General features: G+C 67.9%; 2 protein-coding genes across 2 annotated transcripts in view; both read right to left on the bottom strand.

Annotated features, from left to right (window-relative positions):
• Positions 1-1,007: 1,007 nt before the first annotated feature.
• Positions 1,008-4,076, bottom strand: UBL5 (ubiquitin like 5). The gene is made up of 5 exons (XM_082299280.1): positions 4,039-4,076; positions 2,660-2,717; positions 2,468-2,551; positions 2,305-2,342; positions 1,008-1,238 (listed from the first exon to the last, which is right to left on the bottom strand). The coding sequence occupies exons 2-5, from the start codon at positions 2,713-2,715 to the stop codon at positions 1,195-1,197; spliced, it is 222 nt and encodes a 73-aa protein (XP_082155406.1). The 5' UTR covers positions 2,716-2,717; positions 4,039-4,076; the 3' UTR covers positions 1,008-1,194.
• Positions 4,077-9,303: 5,227 nt separating this feature from the next.
• Positions 9,304-13,255, bottom strand: part of ADGRL1 (adhesion G protein-coupled receptor L1) — a gene marked incomplete at both ends in the record, with an annotated part of 57,346 nt that continues 53,394 nt past the window's right edge. The window contains 4 exons of the mRNA XM_082299334.1: positions 9,304-9,872; positions 10,897-10,914; positions 11,516-11,668; positions 12,122-12,218. Of these exons, the coding sequence (XP_082155460.1) occupies positions 9,304-9,872; positions 10,897-10,914; positions 11,516-11,668; positions 12,122-12,218 (837 nt within the window). The remainder of the gene's footprint in view (positions 9,873-10,896; positions 10,915-11,515; positions 11,669-12,121; positions 12,219-13,255) is intronic.

The following is a 13,255-nucleotide window of genomic DNA, read 5'->3' as shown; positions in this document are numbered from 1 at the left end:
CCATCCCGCTATATCGCCACACAGTCCCAATATCCCGCCATCCCGATATTGCGATATCCCGCTATCGCGACATCCCGCCATCCCTCCCCACTCCCGGCCTCCCCCTGCACGAGCAGCTCCCGTTGTGTCCCTGCCCCGCTCCCGCCGGGCTCCCGCTGCCTCCCGGGCTCCCGGCTCCCTCCCGGTTCCCTCCCGGTTCCCTCCCGGGCTCCCCGGCTCCCTCCCGGTTCCCTCCCGGTTCCCTCCCGGTTCCCTCCCGGGCTCCCCGGCTCCCTCCCGGTTCCCTCCCGGTTCCCTCCCGGGCTCCCCGGCTCCCTCCCGGCTCCCTCCCGGTTCCCTCCCCGGCTCCCGGTTCCCTCCCGGTTCCCTCCCCGCCACCTCCCGGGCTCCCCGCAGCCTCCCGGCTCCCTCCCGCCTGGCTCCCGGCTACCTCCCGGGGTTCCCTCCCGGCTGCCTCCCGGTTTCCTCCCGGGCTCCCCGCCGCCTCCCAGGATCCCCGCCGCTTCCCCGCTCCCTCCCCGCTGCCTCCCCGGTTCCCTCCCCGCCACCTCCCGGGCTCCCGGCTCCCTCCCGGGCTCCAGCCCCGCTGCCGGTGGGATCCTGGTGGGGTCCCGGCTGCTCCCGCTCCCTCCCGGGCTCCCGGTTTCCTCCCGGGCTCCCCGCCGCCTCTCAGGATCCCCGCCGCTTCCCCGCTCCCTCCCCGGTTCCCGGTTCCCTCCCCGCTGCCTCCCCGGCTCCCGGCTCCCTCCCGGTTCCCTCCCCGCTCCCTCCCCGGCTCCCGGTTCCCTCCCGGTTCCCTCCCCGGCTCCCGGTTCCCTCCCCGCTCCCTCCCCGGCTCCCGGTTCCCTCCCCGGCTCCCGGTTCCCTCCCGGTTCCCTCCCCGGTTCCCTCCCGGTTCCCTCCCCGCTCCCTCCCGGGCTCCCGGAACGCTCAGGGCAGGAGCACGCCCGGCTCGCGGCTTCCCCAGCGCCGCTCCCGGGGTCCCGCAGCCCCAACGAACGCCCGGAGACCCCAAAAACGCCTTTATTTATAAACAAACGGAGCGGCCTCGGAGCCTCAGCGCGGCCCCGGGGGGGTGAAACGGGGAAAAAACGGGGAAAAAATGGGGGAAAAATGCGGGAAAAATGGGGTGGGGGGGTACTGGGAGGGAACTGGGAGGGACTGGGAGGGACTGGGAGGGACTGGGAGGGGCCGCTACTGGTAGTAGAGCTCCAGGTTCATCCCATCGTGGATCTCATCTGGGCGGGAGTCAAGGAAAACGCGGATGTGGGGTTTGGGGTGGATGGGTTTGGGGAGGGATTTGGGGTGGAAGGATTTTGGGGTGGATGGATTTGGGGGAGGGGGCTTTGGGGTTGAAGGATTTGGGGAGGGGGTTTGGGGGTTGAAGGATTTTGGGGGTTTTGGGGTGGACAGATTTGGGGAGGGGGCTTTGGGGTGAAAGGATTTTGGGGAGGGGGTTTTGGGGGTTGAAGGATTTTGGGGAGGGGGCTTTGGAGTGGATGGATTTTGGGGGTTTTGGGGTGGATGATTTTGGAGTGGATGGATTTGGGGAGGGGGTTTTGGGGGGGATGGATTTTGGGGAGGGGCCTTTGGGGTTAAAGGATTTTGGGGTTGAAGGATTTTGGGAAGGGGTTTGGAGTGGATGGATTTTGGGGGTTTTGGGGTGGATGGATTTGGGGAGGGGCTTTGGGGTTGAACGATTTTGGGGAGGGGGTTTGGGGGTTAGAAGGATTTTGGGGAGGGGGTTTGGGGGTTGAAGGATTTTGGGGAGGGGGCTTTGGGGTGGATGGATTTTGGGGAGGGGGTTTGGGGGTTGAAGGATTTTGGGGGTGGAAGGATTTTGGGAGGGGGTTTGGGGTGGATGGATTTGGGGTGGATGGATTTGGGGAGGGGCTTTGGGGGTTAGAAGGATTCTGGGGCAGGTTTTGGGGTGGATGGATTTGGGGAGGGGGCTTTGGGGTTGAAGGATTTTGGGGAGGGGGCTTTGGAGTGGATGGATTTTGGGGGTTTTGGGGTGGATGATTTTGGAGTGGATGGATTTGGGGAGGGGGCTTTGGGGTGGATGGATTTTGGGGTGGATGGATTTGGGGAGGGGGCTTTGGGGTGGATGGATTTTGGGGTGGATGGATTTGGGGAGGGGGCTTTGGGGTGGATGGATTTTGGGGTGGATGGATTTGGGGAGGGGCTTTGGGGGTTAGAAGGATTTTGGGGCAGGTTTTGGGGTGGATGGATTTTGGGGTGGATGGATTTGGGGTGAGGCTTTGGGGTTGAAGGATTTTGGGGAGGGGGCTTTGGGGTGGATACAGTCCCCGAGCGTGACGTGGTCCTTGAAGATGGTGTACCTGGGGGGGAGGGGAAGGGAGCGGCGTCACCCCCTGCCCCACATCCCGGGGCCGGGCTCACGGCCCCCCCGGGCCCCCCAAAACCCCCGGGGTGCCCCCCCCGTGCCCCCCAGACCCCTCCTCACCATTTCTTGAGCACGATCTTGTCCCAGCGCGTCCCCGTCTGCGCCGCGATCAATTTCTTCAGGTCCCGGATCGAGTCCTCGGGGCTGCGGGGCCGTCAAGGAAAACGGGGGAACCGGGAGGGACCCCCTGAGCCCCCCTGGAGCCCCCCCAAACCCCCCCGGACCCCCCAAACCCCCCCCCGGGCCGGGTACTTGCATTTCACCCGGACCTTCTTCCCCAGGCGGTCGTTGCAGACGACTTCGATCATGGCTGGGAACGGGAACGGGGAGAGGAGGGGGAAAAATGGGGGGAAAGGGAGGAAAAGGGAAAGAGAAGGGGAGGAGAAGGGGGGGAGAAGGGGGGGAAAGGGGAGGGAAAAGGAGGAAAAGGGGGGGAAAAGGAGGGAAAGGGAGGGAAAGGGGAGAAAAGGGAAAGAGAAGGGGAGGAAAAATGGGGGGAAAGGGAGGAAAAGGGAAAGAGAAGGGGGAAAGGGAGGAAAAGGGGAGGAAAGGGGATGGGAAAAGGGAAAGGGAGAAAGGGGGGAAGGGGGAAAGAGAAGAGAGAAGGAAGGAATGGAGGGGAAAAAGGGGGAAAGGATGGGGAAAAATGGGGGAAAAGGGAGAAAAAGGGGAGGAAAAGGAAAAGAGAAGGGGGAATAGGGGGAGGAAAAGGCAGGGAAAGGGGGTGGGAAAGGGGAAAGGGAAGGAGAAGGGGAAAAAGGAGAAAGGGGGGAAAGGGGGAAAAGAGGAAAGAGAAGGAAAAGGGGAGAAAGAAGGAATGGAGGAGAAAAAAGGGGGAAAGGATGGGGAAAATGGGGGAAAAGGGAAAGAGAAGGGAGGAAAAGGGGGTGGGAAAGGGGAGAGGGGAAAGGGAAGCAGAAGGGGAAAAAGGGGAGGAAAAGGGAAAGAGAGGGGGAGAAAAGGGAGGAAAATGTAGGGAAAGGGAAAGAGAAGGGGAAAAGGAGGGAAAAGGAGAAAGGGGGAAAAGAGGAAGAGAAGAGAAGGAAAAGGGGAGAAGGAAGGAATGGAGGGGGAAAAGGATGGGGAAAAATGGGGGAAAAGGGGAGAAAAGGGGAGAAAAAGGGAAAGAGAAGGGGGAAAATGGAGGAAAAGGCAGGAAGGGAGGAGGGGAAAGGGGCAGAGAAGGGGAAAAGGGAGGGGAAGAGACAGAAAAAGGGGGAAAAGGGAAAAGAACGGGGCAGAAGGGGGAAAAGGGAGGGAGGAGGAAAAAGGGAGAGGAAAAGAGGGAAAAGAAAGGGGACGAGGAACGGGGGGGCCCGGGGATTAACGGGGAACAGCAGAGATAACGGGGGGGGGGCGGAGAGACACCGGGGGGGGGAGGTGTCGGTAACGGAGCGGGTTGAACACGGAACAGCCTCGCAGCCCCAGCTCCCGCACCCCCCGGTACCCCCGGAGCCCCCCAGAACCCCCCGAGCACCCCCCGGTACCCCCGGAGCCCCCCAGAACCCCCCGAGCACCCCCCGGTCCCTCCCGGTGCCCCCCGGGTACCTCCCGAGCCCCCCCGCGACCCGCCGGTATCCTCGGGACCCCCAAATCCCTCCCGACCACCTCGGGCCCCCCCCCCCCGGTACCTCCCGCGCCTCCCCCGCTCCGCCACAGCCGTCGCCGGAACCGGAAATGGCGCCGGGAGAGAGGCGCCGGAAGTGACGTCATCGGCAGCGGCCGAGATGGCGGCGGCTGCTGAGGGGACCGGGGAGAGGCGAGGGGGAGAGAAATGGGGGAAAGGAGAGAAATGCGGAGGGAATGGGGGAAATGGGGAGGGAAATGGGGAGAAAATGGGGGAAATGGGGGAAATGGGGGAAATGAGGAAGGAATGGGGGGGATGGGGGGAAATGGGGAGGGAATGGGGGGCTCCGGGGGGAATGGGGGAAATGGGGGGGATGGGGGGAAAGGGGAGGGAAATGGGGAGGGAATGGGGGAAATGAGGGAGTGGGGAGGAATGGGGGAAGTGGGGAGGAATGGGGTGGAATGGGGAGAGAAATGGGGAGAGAAATGGGGGAAATGGGGAGGGAAACGAGGAGGGAAATGGGGGGAATGGGGAGGGAACTGGGGGGAATGGGGAGGGAAACGAGGAGGAATGGGGAGGGAACTGGGGGGAATGGGGAGGGAACTGGGGGGAATGGGGAGGGAACTGGGGCCAACGCGCTGTTACCAAGTGTGGGGTTGATAAATCTTTCTCCAGAAAAGCCGTTGTGCAGCGTTTGATGACCAAAAAGGGGTTTTTAGAGCCTCCTAAGGAATTCTTGCAGCTCCTGCACCCCCCCCAGTTCCCAGCATCCCGGGGGGATCCCGTGGGCTGGAGTGGGACCCCCAGAGCTGCGGGGCCGGGGGTCAGGAGGGTCCTGGAGCGTCAGCAGTGGGGTCCCCCCTCCCTCGTCCCCCTTCCCGGGACGGGGCAGCTTCGGGAACGCCGTCCCAGCCCCAGAGGCTCCGCCAGAGCTGGGGGGCACCGGGGACACCCGGAGGGACGGGACAAGGGGTTCACCCTGGGAAAGGGGCGGGGTCGGGTGGGTTTTGGGGAGGAATCCTCGGCCGCGGGGCTGGGATGGAATTCCCGGAGCGCCCCTGGGCTGTGGGGGCAGGGCCGGGCACCGGAGCCTCTCGCGGGTGCGGCTGCCCTCGGCGGGGATCGGCACAGCCCGGAGTGGGAGCGGGCACGGCGCAGCCCGGAGCCCCCAGCGCTTCCAGGAGGAGAGGGAGAGGCGCCGGTGCCGGGGGAGCGATCCCGGAGGGACGGAGGGAGGGAGGGAGGTGTGGGATGGAGGTGTGGGGTGAAGGATGTGGGGTGGAGGTGTGGGAGGGAGGTGTGGGAGGGAGGTGTGGGATGGAGGTCCAGGATGGAGGATGCGGGATGGAGGATGCGGGATGGAGGTCCGGGATGGAGGATGTGGCCAGGGGTGAAGGTCAGGGAGAGCTGGAGGAGCAGAGGCACCCCCGGGCCACCTCCCAGAAGGACGTCGGCCGTGGTGGCACCCGCTCGAGCCTTGGGATGGGAGCGGGGACCGGGACGGGGATGGGGACGGGGATGGGAGCGGGGATATGGACGGAGGCAGAACAGGGACAGGGACCCCCCCAGCCGCTGCAGGGCCCCCGGCTTCTCCCGGGGCTTCCTGGGGGTGGCAAAAACACCCCTGATGTGTCCTGCTCCGGGGGTCCCGATACTCCGGGGGTCCCGGTGATCCGGGATCTCCCTGCTCCAGGATCCCCCCGCTCCAGGATCCCCCCGCTCCGGGATCCCCCCGCTCCGGGATCCCCCTGCTCCAGGATCCCCCTGCTCCGGGAGTTCCGCTGCTCCGGGGCTGCTCCGCTCCAGGGCCCCGCTCCAGGATCCGGGGGGATCCCCCGGGATGTTGGGGATCGCGGGATGCAGTTCGATGTCGCGGTCCTGGGGCTGCGGCAATTCCCGGACCCTTCGAGCTCTGTGCTCCTGGTGCTGCTCCGGGTGACACAGCCCGGGGGGGTGACACAGCCCGGGGGGGTCACGGCTGCTCCGGGTGACACCTCCAGGGAACGGAGACACCAGCGTGCCCCCCCCGTGTCACCCCCCAGCATCTCCTGACCCCTCTCCCCCCGTATTTGCCGTCCCCCCGCCCCCCACCAAGCTCCCCGTGCCCCCCGGGTACCCCCGTCCCCCCCCAGCCTCTCTCCACACCCCCCAGACCATCCCTTCCCCCCCCCCCGGCCCCTCTGACCCCAGACCCCCCAGTAACCCCCCCTTTGCCCCCCCCCCCGGACCCCCAGGTTCTCCCGCAGCCCCTTCCGCCCCCCCGACCCCTCCCTTCCCCCCCCCGTGTCCCCCCGTGCTCTCTCGGAGCCCCCCTGGGCCCCCCAAGCACGGCCGGTGGCTCCAAGAACTGGTGTCACCTTTATTGGTTCCCGTCCGTGACCGTCCCCACGGCGGCCCTGACCCCGTGGTGGCCCTGACCGACCCCGTGGTGGCCCTGACTGTCCCCATGGTGACCCTGACTGTCCCCATGGCGACCCTGGCCACCCCCTCCGTGGCCCTGGTGGCCCTGGCTCTCCTCTGGTCCCTTTGGTGGCCCTGGCAGTGGCCTTGGTCACCTTTGTGGTGGCCACAGTGGCCTCAGCAGTGGCTGCCCTGGTGGTGGTGGCCCCTTGGTGGCCCTGGCTGTCCCCAGGGTGGTGTTGGCCATGCCCTGGCTCTCCCTGTGGTGGCCCTCGGTGCCCCCTTGGTGGCCCCGGCCACGTCCTGGCTCTTCCTGTGCTGGCCCCAGTGGCCCAGCGTGGCCTCCTGGTGGCCATCGATGGCTCTGGCCGTCCCCATGGTGGCCCCGGTGACCCTGTGGTGGCTCTTGGTGACCGTCCGGTGGCCCTTGGTGACCCTTGATGGCCCTGTCCGTCCCCTTGGTGGCCACAGTGACCCTGTGGTGACCCTGTGGTGGCCCTGGGTGGCCCCTCGATGGTCCCGTTGATGGCCCTGGGGTCACCGTGGCCCCAGTAGCCCCTGGTGGCCCTTGGTGGCCCTTGGAGGCCCCGCGTCCCCTCCGGCTCCGGTTTCGTTGGTTTGACGCACTCGACCCAAAGTTGGTTTGGCAGAATTTTGGGGGGGGGGGGAGAGGGAGGGGAGGGACCCCCCAAAGCCGGGGGGGGAGGGGGGGAGGGGACACCCCAAGATCTGGGGGTGGGAGGGAGGGGGGGGTTTCCCCTCCTCACCCCCAAATTTGGGGTCCCCGAGGAAGTTTTGGGGTCCCCCATGCGAAGGGAGGGGGGGAGGGACACCCCAAAACCTGGGGAGGGGCTGGACCCCCCCCCATGTGACCCCAAAACCCCTGAGGGGGGCTGGGGGAGTCCCCAAAACCCGGGGGAGGTCCCTGATACCCTGGGGGTCCCCAAAACACAGGGGGCCCCCAACGTAAGGGGACTCCAAATACTGGGGGGGCCCAAATTTGGGGGGGGTCCCCCATAGCCTGGGGGGGTCCCCGGATCCCAGGAGGGGGTGCCCAAGCTCTGGGGGGGACCCTCAGTCCTGGGGGGTTCCCAAGTTCACTGTGGATCCCCAGAACTTGGGGGTGTCCCCAGTACCCGGGGAGGGTCCCCAAAATTTGGGGGGGAGGGGGTCTCAACATCCCAGGGAGGATCCCCAAGCCCTGGGGAGCTCCTCAGGTTGGGGGGTCCCGTGAATTTTGGGGGGTCCCCAAATCCAAGGGAGGCTCCCAGAACTTGGGGCGGGGGGGGTCCCCAGAACTTTTAAGGGTCCCCTTTGCCCCCCCTCCTGATTTTGGGGGCCCCCCCATCCCTATGTACAGCGTGGCGAGGCCCCCCCCGGCTGGGGGGGGGGTTGTGCTTCCAGGGGGGGCCCCGCTGGGGTTGGGGGGGACCCCCGACGAGGGGGGGCGGTTTTGGGGGCCCCCCGTGCCTCAGTTTCCCAGGCGGGGGGGGGAGGGGGGGGCTGGTCCATTTACATCTATATTACAAGGAAAATGTGTCTCTTTTTGGGGGGGGGGGTCCCCATTTCGGGGGGGTCCCCTCTGTGGAGGGACCCCTCAGTTTGGGGGGCTGTCAGTGCCCCCCCCCCCCCCCGGCTCGTTGCTGCCGAGGCCGTGGGGGCCCCTCTGGGATGGCTTTTGGGGGGGGCCCCCCAAGAACGGGGCTGTGGGACCCCCCCAAAATCCCCTCCCCCCCCCAGGGTGGGACCCCCCCCATACCGGGGTGGGGGCACGCGGGGGGGGGAGGGGGGGGCGCGAAAGGGGGGCCCCGTGCAAGGTCCTGGTGCAAAGTCCTGGTGCAAGGTCCTCGTGCAAGGGCCCCGTGCAAGGGCCCCGCGTGGCACCGGCTCCTCGTGCAAGGCCCTCGTGCAAGGCCGGGTCCCCGTGCGCCGCCGCCTCCTCCTCGTGCCGGGACGGGGCCCCGGCCCCGACTGTCCCCTCTCGCTGCGGCCGAATCCTCGTGCGAGGCCGGGTCCTCGTGCAAGGCCGGGTCCCTGTGCAAGGCCGAATCCTCGTGCAAGGCCGAATCCTCGTGCAAGGCCGAATCCTCGTGCGAGGCTGAATCCTTGTGCAAGGCCGGGTCCCTGTGCAAGGCCGGGTCCTTGTGCAAGGCCGGGTCCCTGTGCAAGGCCGAATCCTCGTGCGAGGCTGAATCCTTGTGCAAGGCCGGGTCCCTGTGCAAGGCCGGGTCCTTGTGCAAGGCCGGGTCCTCGTGCACGGGAGCTGTAGCTCGAGGCCGGGTCCTCGTGTGCCCCCGCACCCTGGAGCGAGGGGGGGTCTTTGCTCGGGGCCGGAGCCCCGTGTGAGGCCACGTCCACGTGCGAGGGGGGTCCTCGTGCAAGCCCAGCTCCCCCCGGCCACGTCCTGGAGCCTCGCGTGCCCCCGGACCCTCGAGTGAGGGGGGGTCCCGGTTGTGCCCCCCAGCCCCGCGTGCCCCCGGACCCTCGAGTGAGGGGGGTCCCGGTTGTGCCCCCCAGCCCCGCGTGCCTCCGGACCCTCGAGTGAGGGGGGTCCCGGTTGTGCCCCCCAGCCTCGTGTGCCCCCAGCCCCTCGAGTGAGGGGGGGGTCCCGGTTGTGCCCCCCAGCCCCGCGTGCCTCCGGACCCTCGAGTGAGGGGGGGTCCCGGTTGTGCCCCCCAGCCTCGTGTGCCCCCAGACCCTCCAGCGAGGGGGGGTCCTCGTGCACTCCCAGCCCCCCCCGGGCCCCCCCCGGCCCCATCCTCGAGGCCGGACCCCCTCGCAAGGGGGGGGTCCTGCTGTGACCTCGGGATCCCCGTGCGCCCCCGCTCCCTCGCCCGGGGGAGGTCCCGGAGTGCCCCCAGAGCCCCTCTGAGGGGGGGTCCCGCAGCGCGGGGGGGGCCCCGCGTGCCCCCAGCCCCGCCCGGGGGTCTCACAGGCTGGTCACCAGCTGCATCTGCCCGTCGGGCTCGGCCCCCCCCGCGCCCCCCTCGGGCCCCCCGAAGGTCTCGGGGCTGTGCCGGCGGTTGGGGGGGGGCGCGCGGGGGGGCCCCCCCAGGTACGGAGGGGCGGGGGGGGGCCCCTCGGGGCTGCTGTCGGGGTAGTCCCGCGGCGGCGGGGGGGGGTGCCGGGGGTCGCGGGGAGGGTCCGGGGGGGGCCCCAGCCCGCCCGGCCCCCCCCGCGCCAGCTCCTGGTAGAGCAGCCCCAGCTCGGGGGCGCCGGGGGGGGGCTCGGCGGGGGGCGGGGGGGGCGGCGGCGGCGGCGGGGGCGGCGGGGGCGGGCCCCCCCCGTGCGCGGAGCCGCCCCCCCGCAGGTTGTTGTGCACCAGCTCCGAGATGATCATCTTCTCCAGCGCCGCGGGGTCCGGGGGGGCCCCCCCCGGGCACCCCCCCCGGGCCGGGGCCATCCCGCCGGGCCCCCCCTCGGGGCCCCCCCGCAGGCTGTAGCTGTTGTTGAAGTTGCCGTTCAGGGGCAGCGGCTCCGGGGGCTCCCGGGGGGGCTCTGCGGGGATGGGGGAGGGGGGGGGTCAGTGGGGGAGGGGGGGGCTGTTGGGAGGGGGGGTCACGGTGGGGGGGGCTGAAGGGGTCAGTGGGGGGTCTGGGGGGGTCATTGGGGGGGTTGCGGGGTCAGTGGGGGGGTCTGGGGGGTCATTTGGGGGGGCTTGGGGGGTCATTGGGGGGGTTGGAGGGGTCAGTGGGGGGGTCTGGGGGGTCATTGGGGGGGTTGGGGGGTCAGTGGGGGGAGCTGGGGGGTCATTGGGGGGGTTGGAGGGGTCAGTGGAGGGGTCGGGGGGGTCATTGGGGGGTTGGAGGGTCAGTGGGGGGAGCTGGGGGGTCATTTGGGGGGGTCTGGGGGGTCATTGGGGGGGTTGGAAGGGTCAGTGGGGGGGTCTGGGGGGTCATTTGGAGGGGTTGGGGCGATACAGGGGCAGTTGGGGTGCTGGGGAGGGTTTGGGGGGTCAGTGGGGGGTTGGGGGGTCAGTGGGGGGGTCTGGGGGTCATTGGGGGGGTTGGGGGGTCAGTGAGAGGGTCTGGGGGTCATTGGGGGGTTGGAGGTCAGAGGGGGGGTCTGGGGGGTCAGGAGGGTCAGTGGGGGGGCTGGGGGGTCAATTGGGGGGTTGGGGAGTCAGTGAGGGGTTGGGGGGTCACTGGGGAGGTCTGGGGGGGTCATTGGGGGGTCTGGGGGGTCATTGGGGGGTTGGAGGTCAGTGGGAGGGTCTGGGGGTCATTGGGGGGGACTGGAGGGTCAGTGGAGGGGTCGGGGGGGTTATTGGGGGGGTTGGGGCAATACAGGGGCAGTTGGGGTGCTGGGGAAGGTTTGGGGGGTCTGGGGGGGGGTCATTGGGGGAGCTATAAGGGGAGGTTTGGGGGGGTCACTGAGTGGGTCTGGAGGGCCATGGGGGGTTTGGGGGGGGTCTGGGGAGAGTCTGAGGGGAGGGGGAGGGGTTCATTCGGGGCTGTAGGGGGCAAATGGGGGGGGTGGGGGCACAAAATGGGGGTGCGGGGGGGACATGGGGGGCACTCACTGTTGTCACGGAAGCTCCCTGGGGACGGAGGCAGCAGTTAGGGGGGGTCCTGACCCACGCCGGAGCCCCCAATTTCCCCCCCGAGACGCCCCAAATCCCCAGCAGCCCCCGCCGGCCCCACAGGTGGGACATTGGGGGACACTGGGGGGGATTTGGGCTCCAGGGGGGTTGGGTGGGGTCAGGACCCCCCTGTCCCCCTCCGCGGGGGGGGGGTGGGGGGTTGTGGGGGAGTTTGAGGGGTGGTTTGGGGCAGCTGGGGGGGGCAAATCCTCCCATTCCCACCCCGAGGCTGAAATTGGGGCATTTGGGGGAGGGCAGCACCCAGGACCCCCCAAAACCACCCCCATTCCCACCCTGGGGGCGGCTGCAGGAGGGGGCGGGGGCTGTGGGGGATTTTGGGGGGATCCAGGGGGGCGTGAGGGGGATTTTGTGGGACCAAGTGCCCCCTGGGGTGCTGAAATCGGGGTGTTCAGGGAGGGAGCACCCAGGACCCCCCCAAACCTCCCCTGAACCCACCGGGGGGGGGGGGTGAGGAAGGGACTGTCAGGGGATTTGGGGGGGGGGGGATCCTGGAGGTTTTGGGGGCAGTTTGGAGGGTCGTGCCCCCCCCCAGACCCACCTGGGGCAGTGAAGGCGGGGGGGGAGGCGGGGGTGAAGCCCCCCCCCTCGGCCAGGAGGGTGTTGTAGGGGCTCGACCCCCCCCGCGGCGGCAGCACCGGGTTGGGCAGGAGGTGCGACCCTGCAGAGAGGGGTGGGGGGTCACACATGGGGGCTGGGGGCGTCTGAGGGGGTCCTGGGGGGTCACAGGAGATCCGGGAGGGGGTTCTAGGTACCCCAAGAGCGTTCCTGGAGGGCTCTGAGTGGAGTCTGGGAGGTCCCATGGGGGTCCCAGAGGGGTCTCTGGGGACCCTGAGGCCCTGGAAGGGATCAGAGGGGTCCCAGGGGGTCACGGGGGAGGGGAGGGGGAGGCTCAGGGGGTCTGAGGTGGATCTGGGCCATCCCAGGGGGTCTGGGAAGGGGTCTTGGGTGGTCTCTGGAAAGGGCCCTGGGGGTCTGGGAGGGTCCAGGGGGGCTCCCAGAGGGATCTTTGGGGTCTCTGGGGATTTCTGGGGAGGGGTCTCACCTCTGTTTGGGGTGGAGGAGGGTCTCTGGGGATTTCTGGGGAGGGGTCTCACCTCTGTTCAGAGTGGGGGGGGTTGGGGTTTTTTGGGGGGGGGGGTCTCACCTCGGTTCAAGGTCGGGGTGCTGTTCAGGTCCCCCCCCATAAAACTCGACTCCGTCTGTTTCCGGACCGTGTCGTTCCACATCCTCCGGATCCGGCTCTGGGAGGACAATGGTGGGGCTGGGACCCCCCAGAACTCCCCCAAACCCACTCCGGAACCCCCCTGGGCTCCCCCAAACACCCCAGAATACCCCTGGAGCCCCCACCCCGAGGTGTCCCCACAGCCAGCACCCATACCCTGGTGGAGTTTGAGGGAATTTTTGGGTCCAGGGGGTTTTGGGGGAAGCCAGGGGGATCTAGGGGTGCCACAGGTGGGTTTGGGAGGGTATGGAGGGGTCCCACCTGCACCTGGGGGACGGTCTGGGTGTGTCAGGGGGGATTGGTGGGTCCGGAGGGATTTGAGGGTGCCATGGGGTGTGGAGTGGGTTTGGGGGCCCAGAGATGGGTTTGGGGGTTCCGAGGGCTTTGGGTTTTCTTGGGGTGGGGTGGTCCCAACCTGGGTGCTGCTGTAGTACCGGGGGTGAGTTTGGGGGGGTTATCTGGGGGGCTGTGAGGGCTGGGGGGGGGGTCTGTGTGGGACTGACAGGCAGGACAGGAGTGATTGACAGCTGGCATCAGCTGGGTGACAGGCAGGAATAAAAGTGATTGACAGGCAGGATTGGCGCTGCAGAGTGATTGACAGGCAGGGCCAAGAGTGATGAGGAGGGTGTGGCAGCCTCAGGATTTAAGGTGAGGGGAAAAGGGGCAGGGAAAAATGATGGAAGAAGTGTTTAAAATCTGAGGGGGAAAGGGCAGAAAAAGGGAGGGGAAAAGGGTGGGAAATGTGAGGGGAAAAGGGTGGGAAATGTGAGGGGAAAAGGTGGGAAATGTGAGCGGAAAAGGGTGGGAAATGTGAGGGGAAAAGGGTGGGAAATGTGAGGGGAAAAGGGTGGGAAATGTGAGGGGAAAAGGTGGGAAATGTGAGCGGAAAAGGGTGGGAAATGTGAGCGGAAAAGGGTGGGAAATGTGAGGGGAAAAGGGTGGGAAATGTGAGGGGGGAAAGGGTGGGAAAATGAGGGGGGAAAGGGAGGGAAACGTGAGGGAGAAAAGGGTGGGAAATGTGAGGGGGAAAGGGTGGGAGATGTGAGGGGGAAAGGG

This window comes from Coloeus monedula (genome assembly GCF_965178545.1).
Source record: "Coloeus monedula genome assembly, chromosome: 31".
NCBI lineage: Eukaryota > Metazoa > Chordata > Aves > Passeriformes > Corvidae > Coloeus > Coloeus monedula.
Note: the sequence above shows the minus strand (reverse complement) of the source record. Positions and strands in the feature narration are given on the sequence as shown.

What these genes read in the sequence shown, in the direction of transcription:
- UBL5 (XM_082299280.1), bottom strand. Translation starts at nt 2,715, where the DNA reads ATGATCGAAGTCGTCTGCAACGACCGCCTGGGGAAGAAGGTCCGGGTG. An exon ending in AAGGTCCGGGTGAAATGCAA is followed by an intron (nt 2,552 to 2,659) that starts GTACCCGGCCCG and finishes ACGGCCCCGCAG; the next exon opens with CCCCGAGGACTCGATCCGGG. An exon ending in AAGATCGTGCTCAAGAAATG is followed by an intron (nt 2,343 to 2,467) that starts GTGAGGAGGGGT and finishes CCTCCCCCCCAG; the next exon opens with GTACACCATCTTCAAGGACC.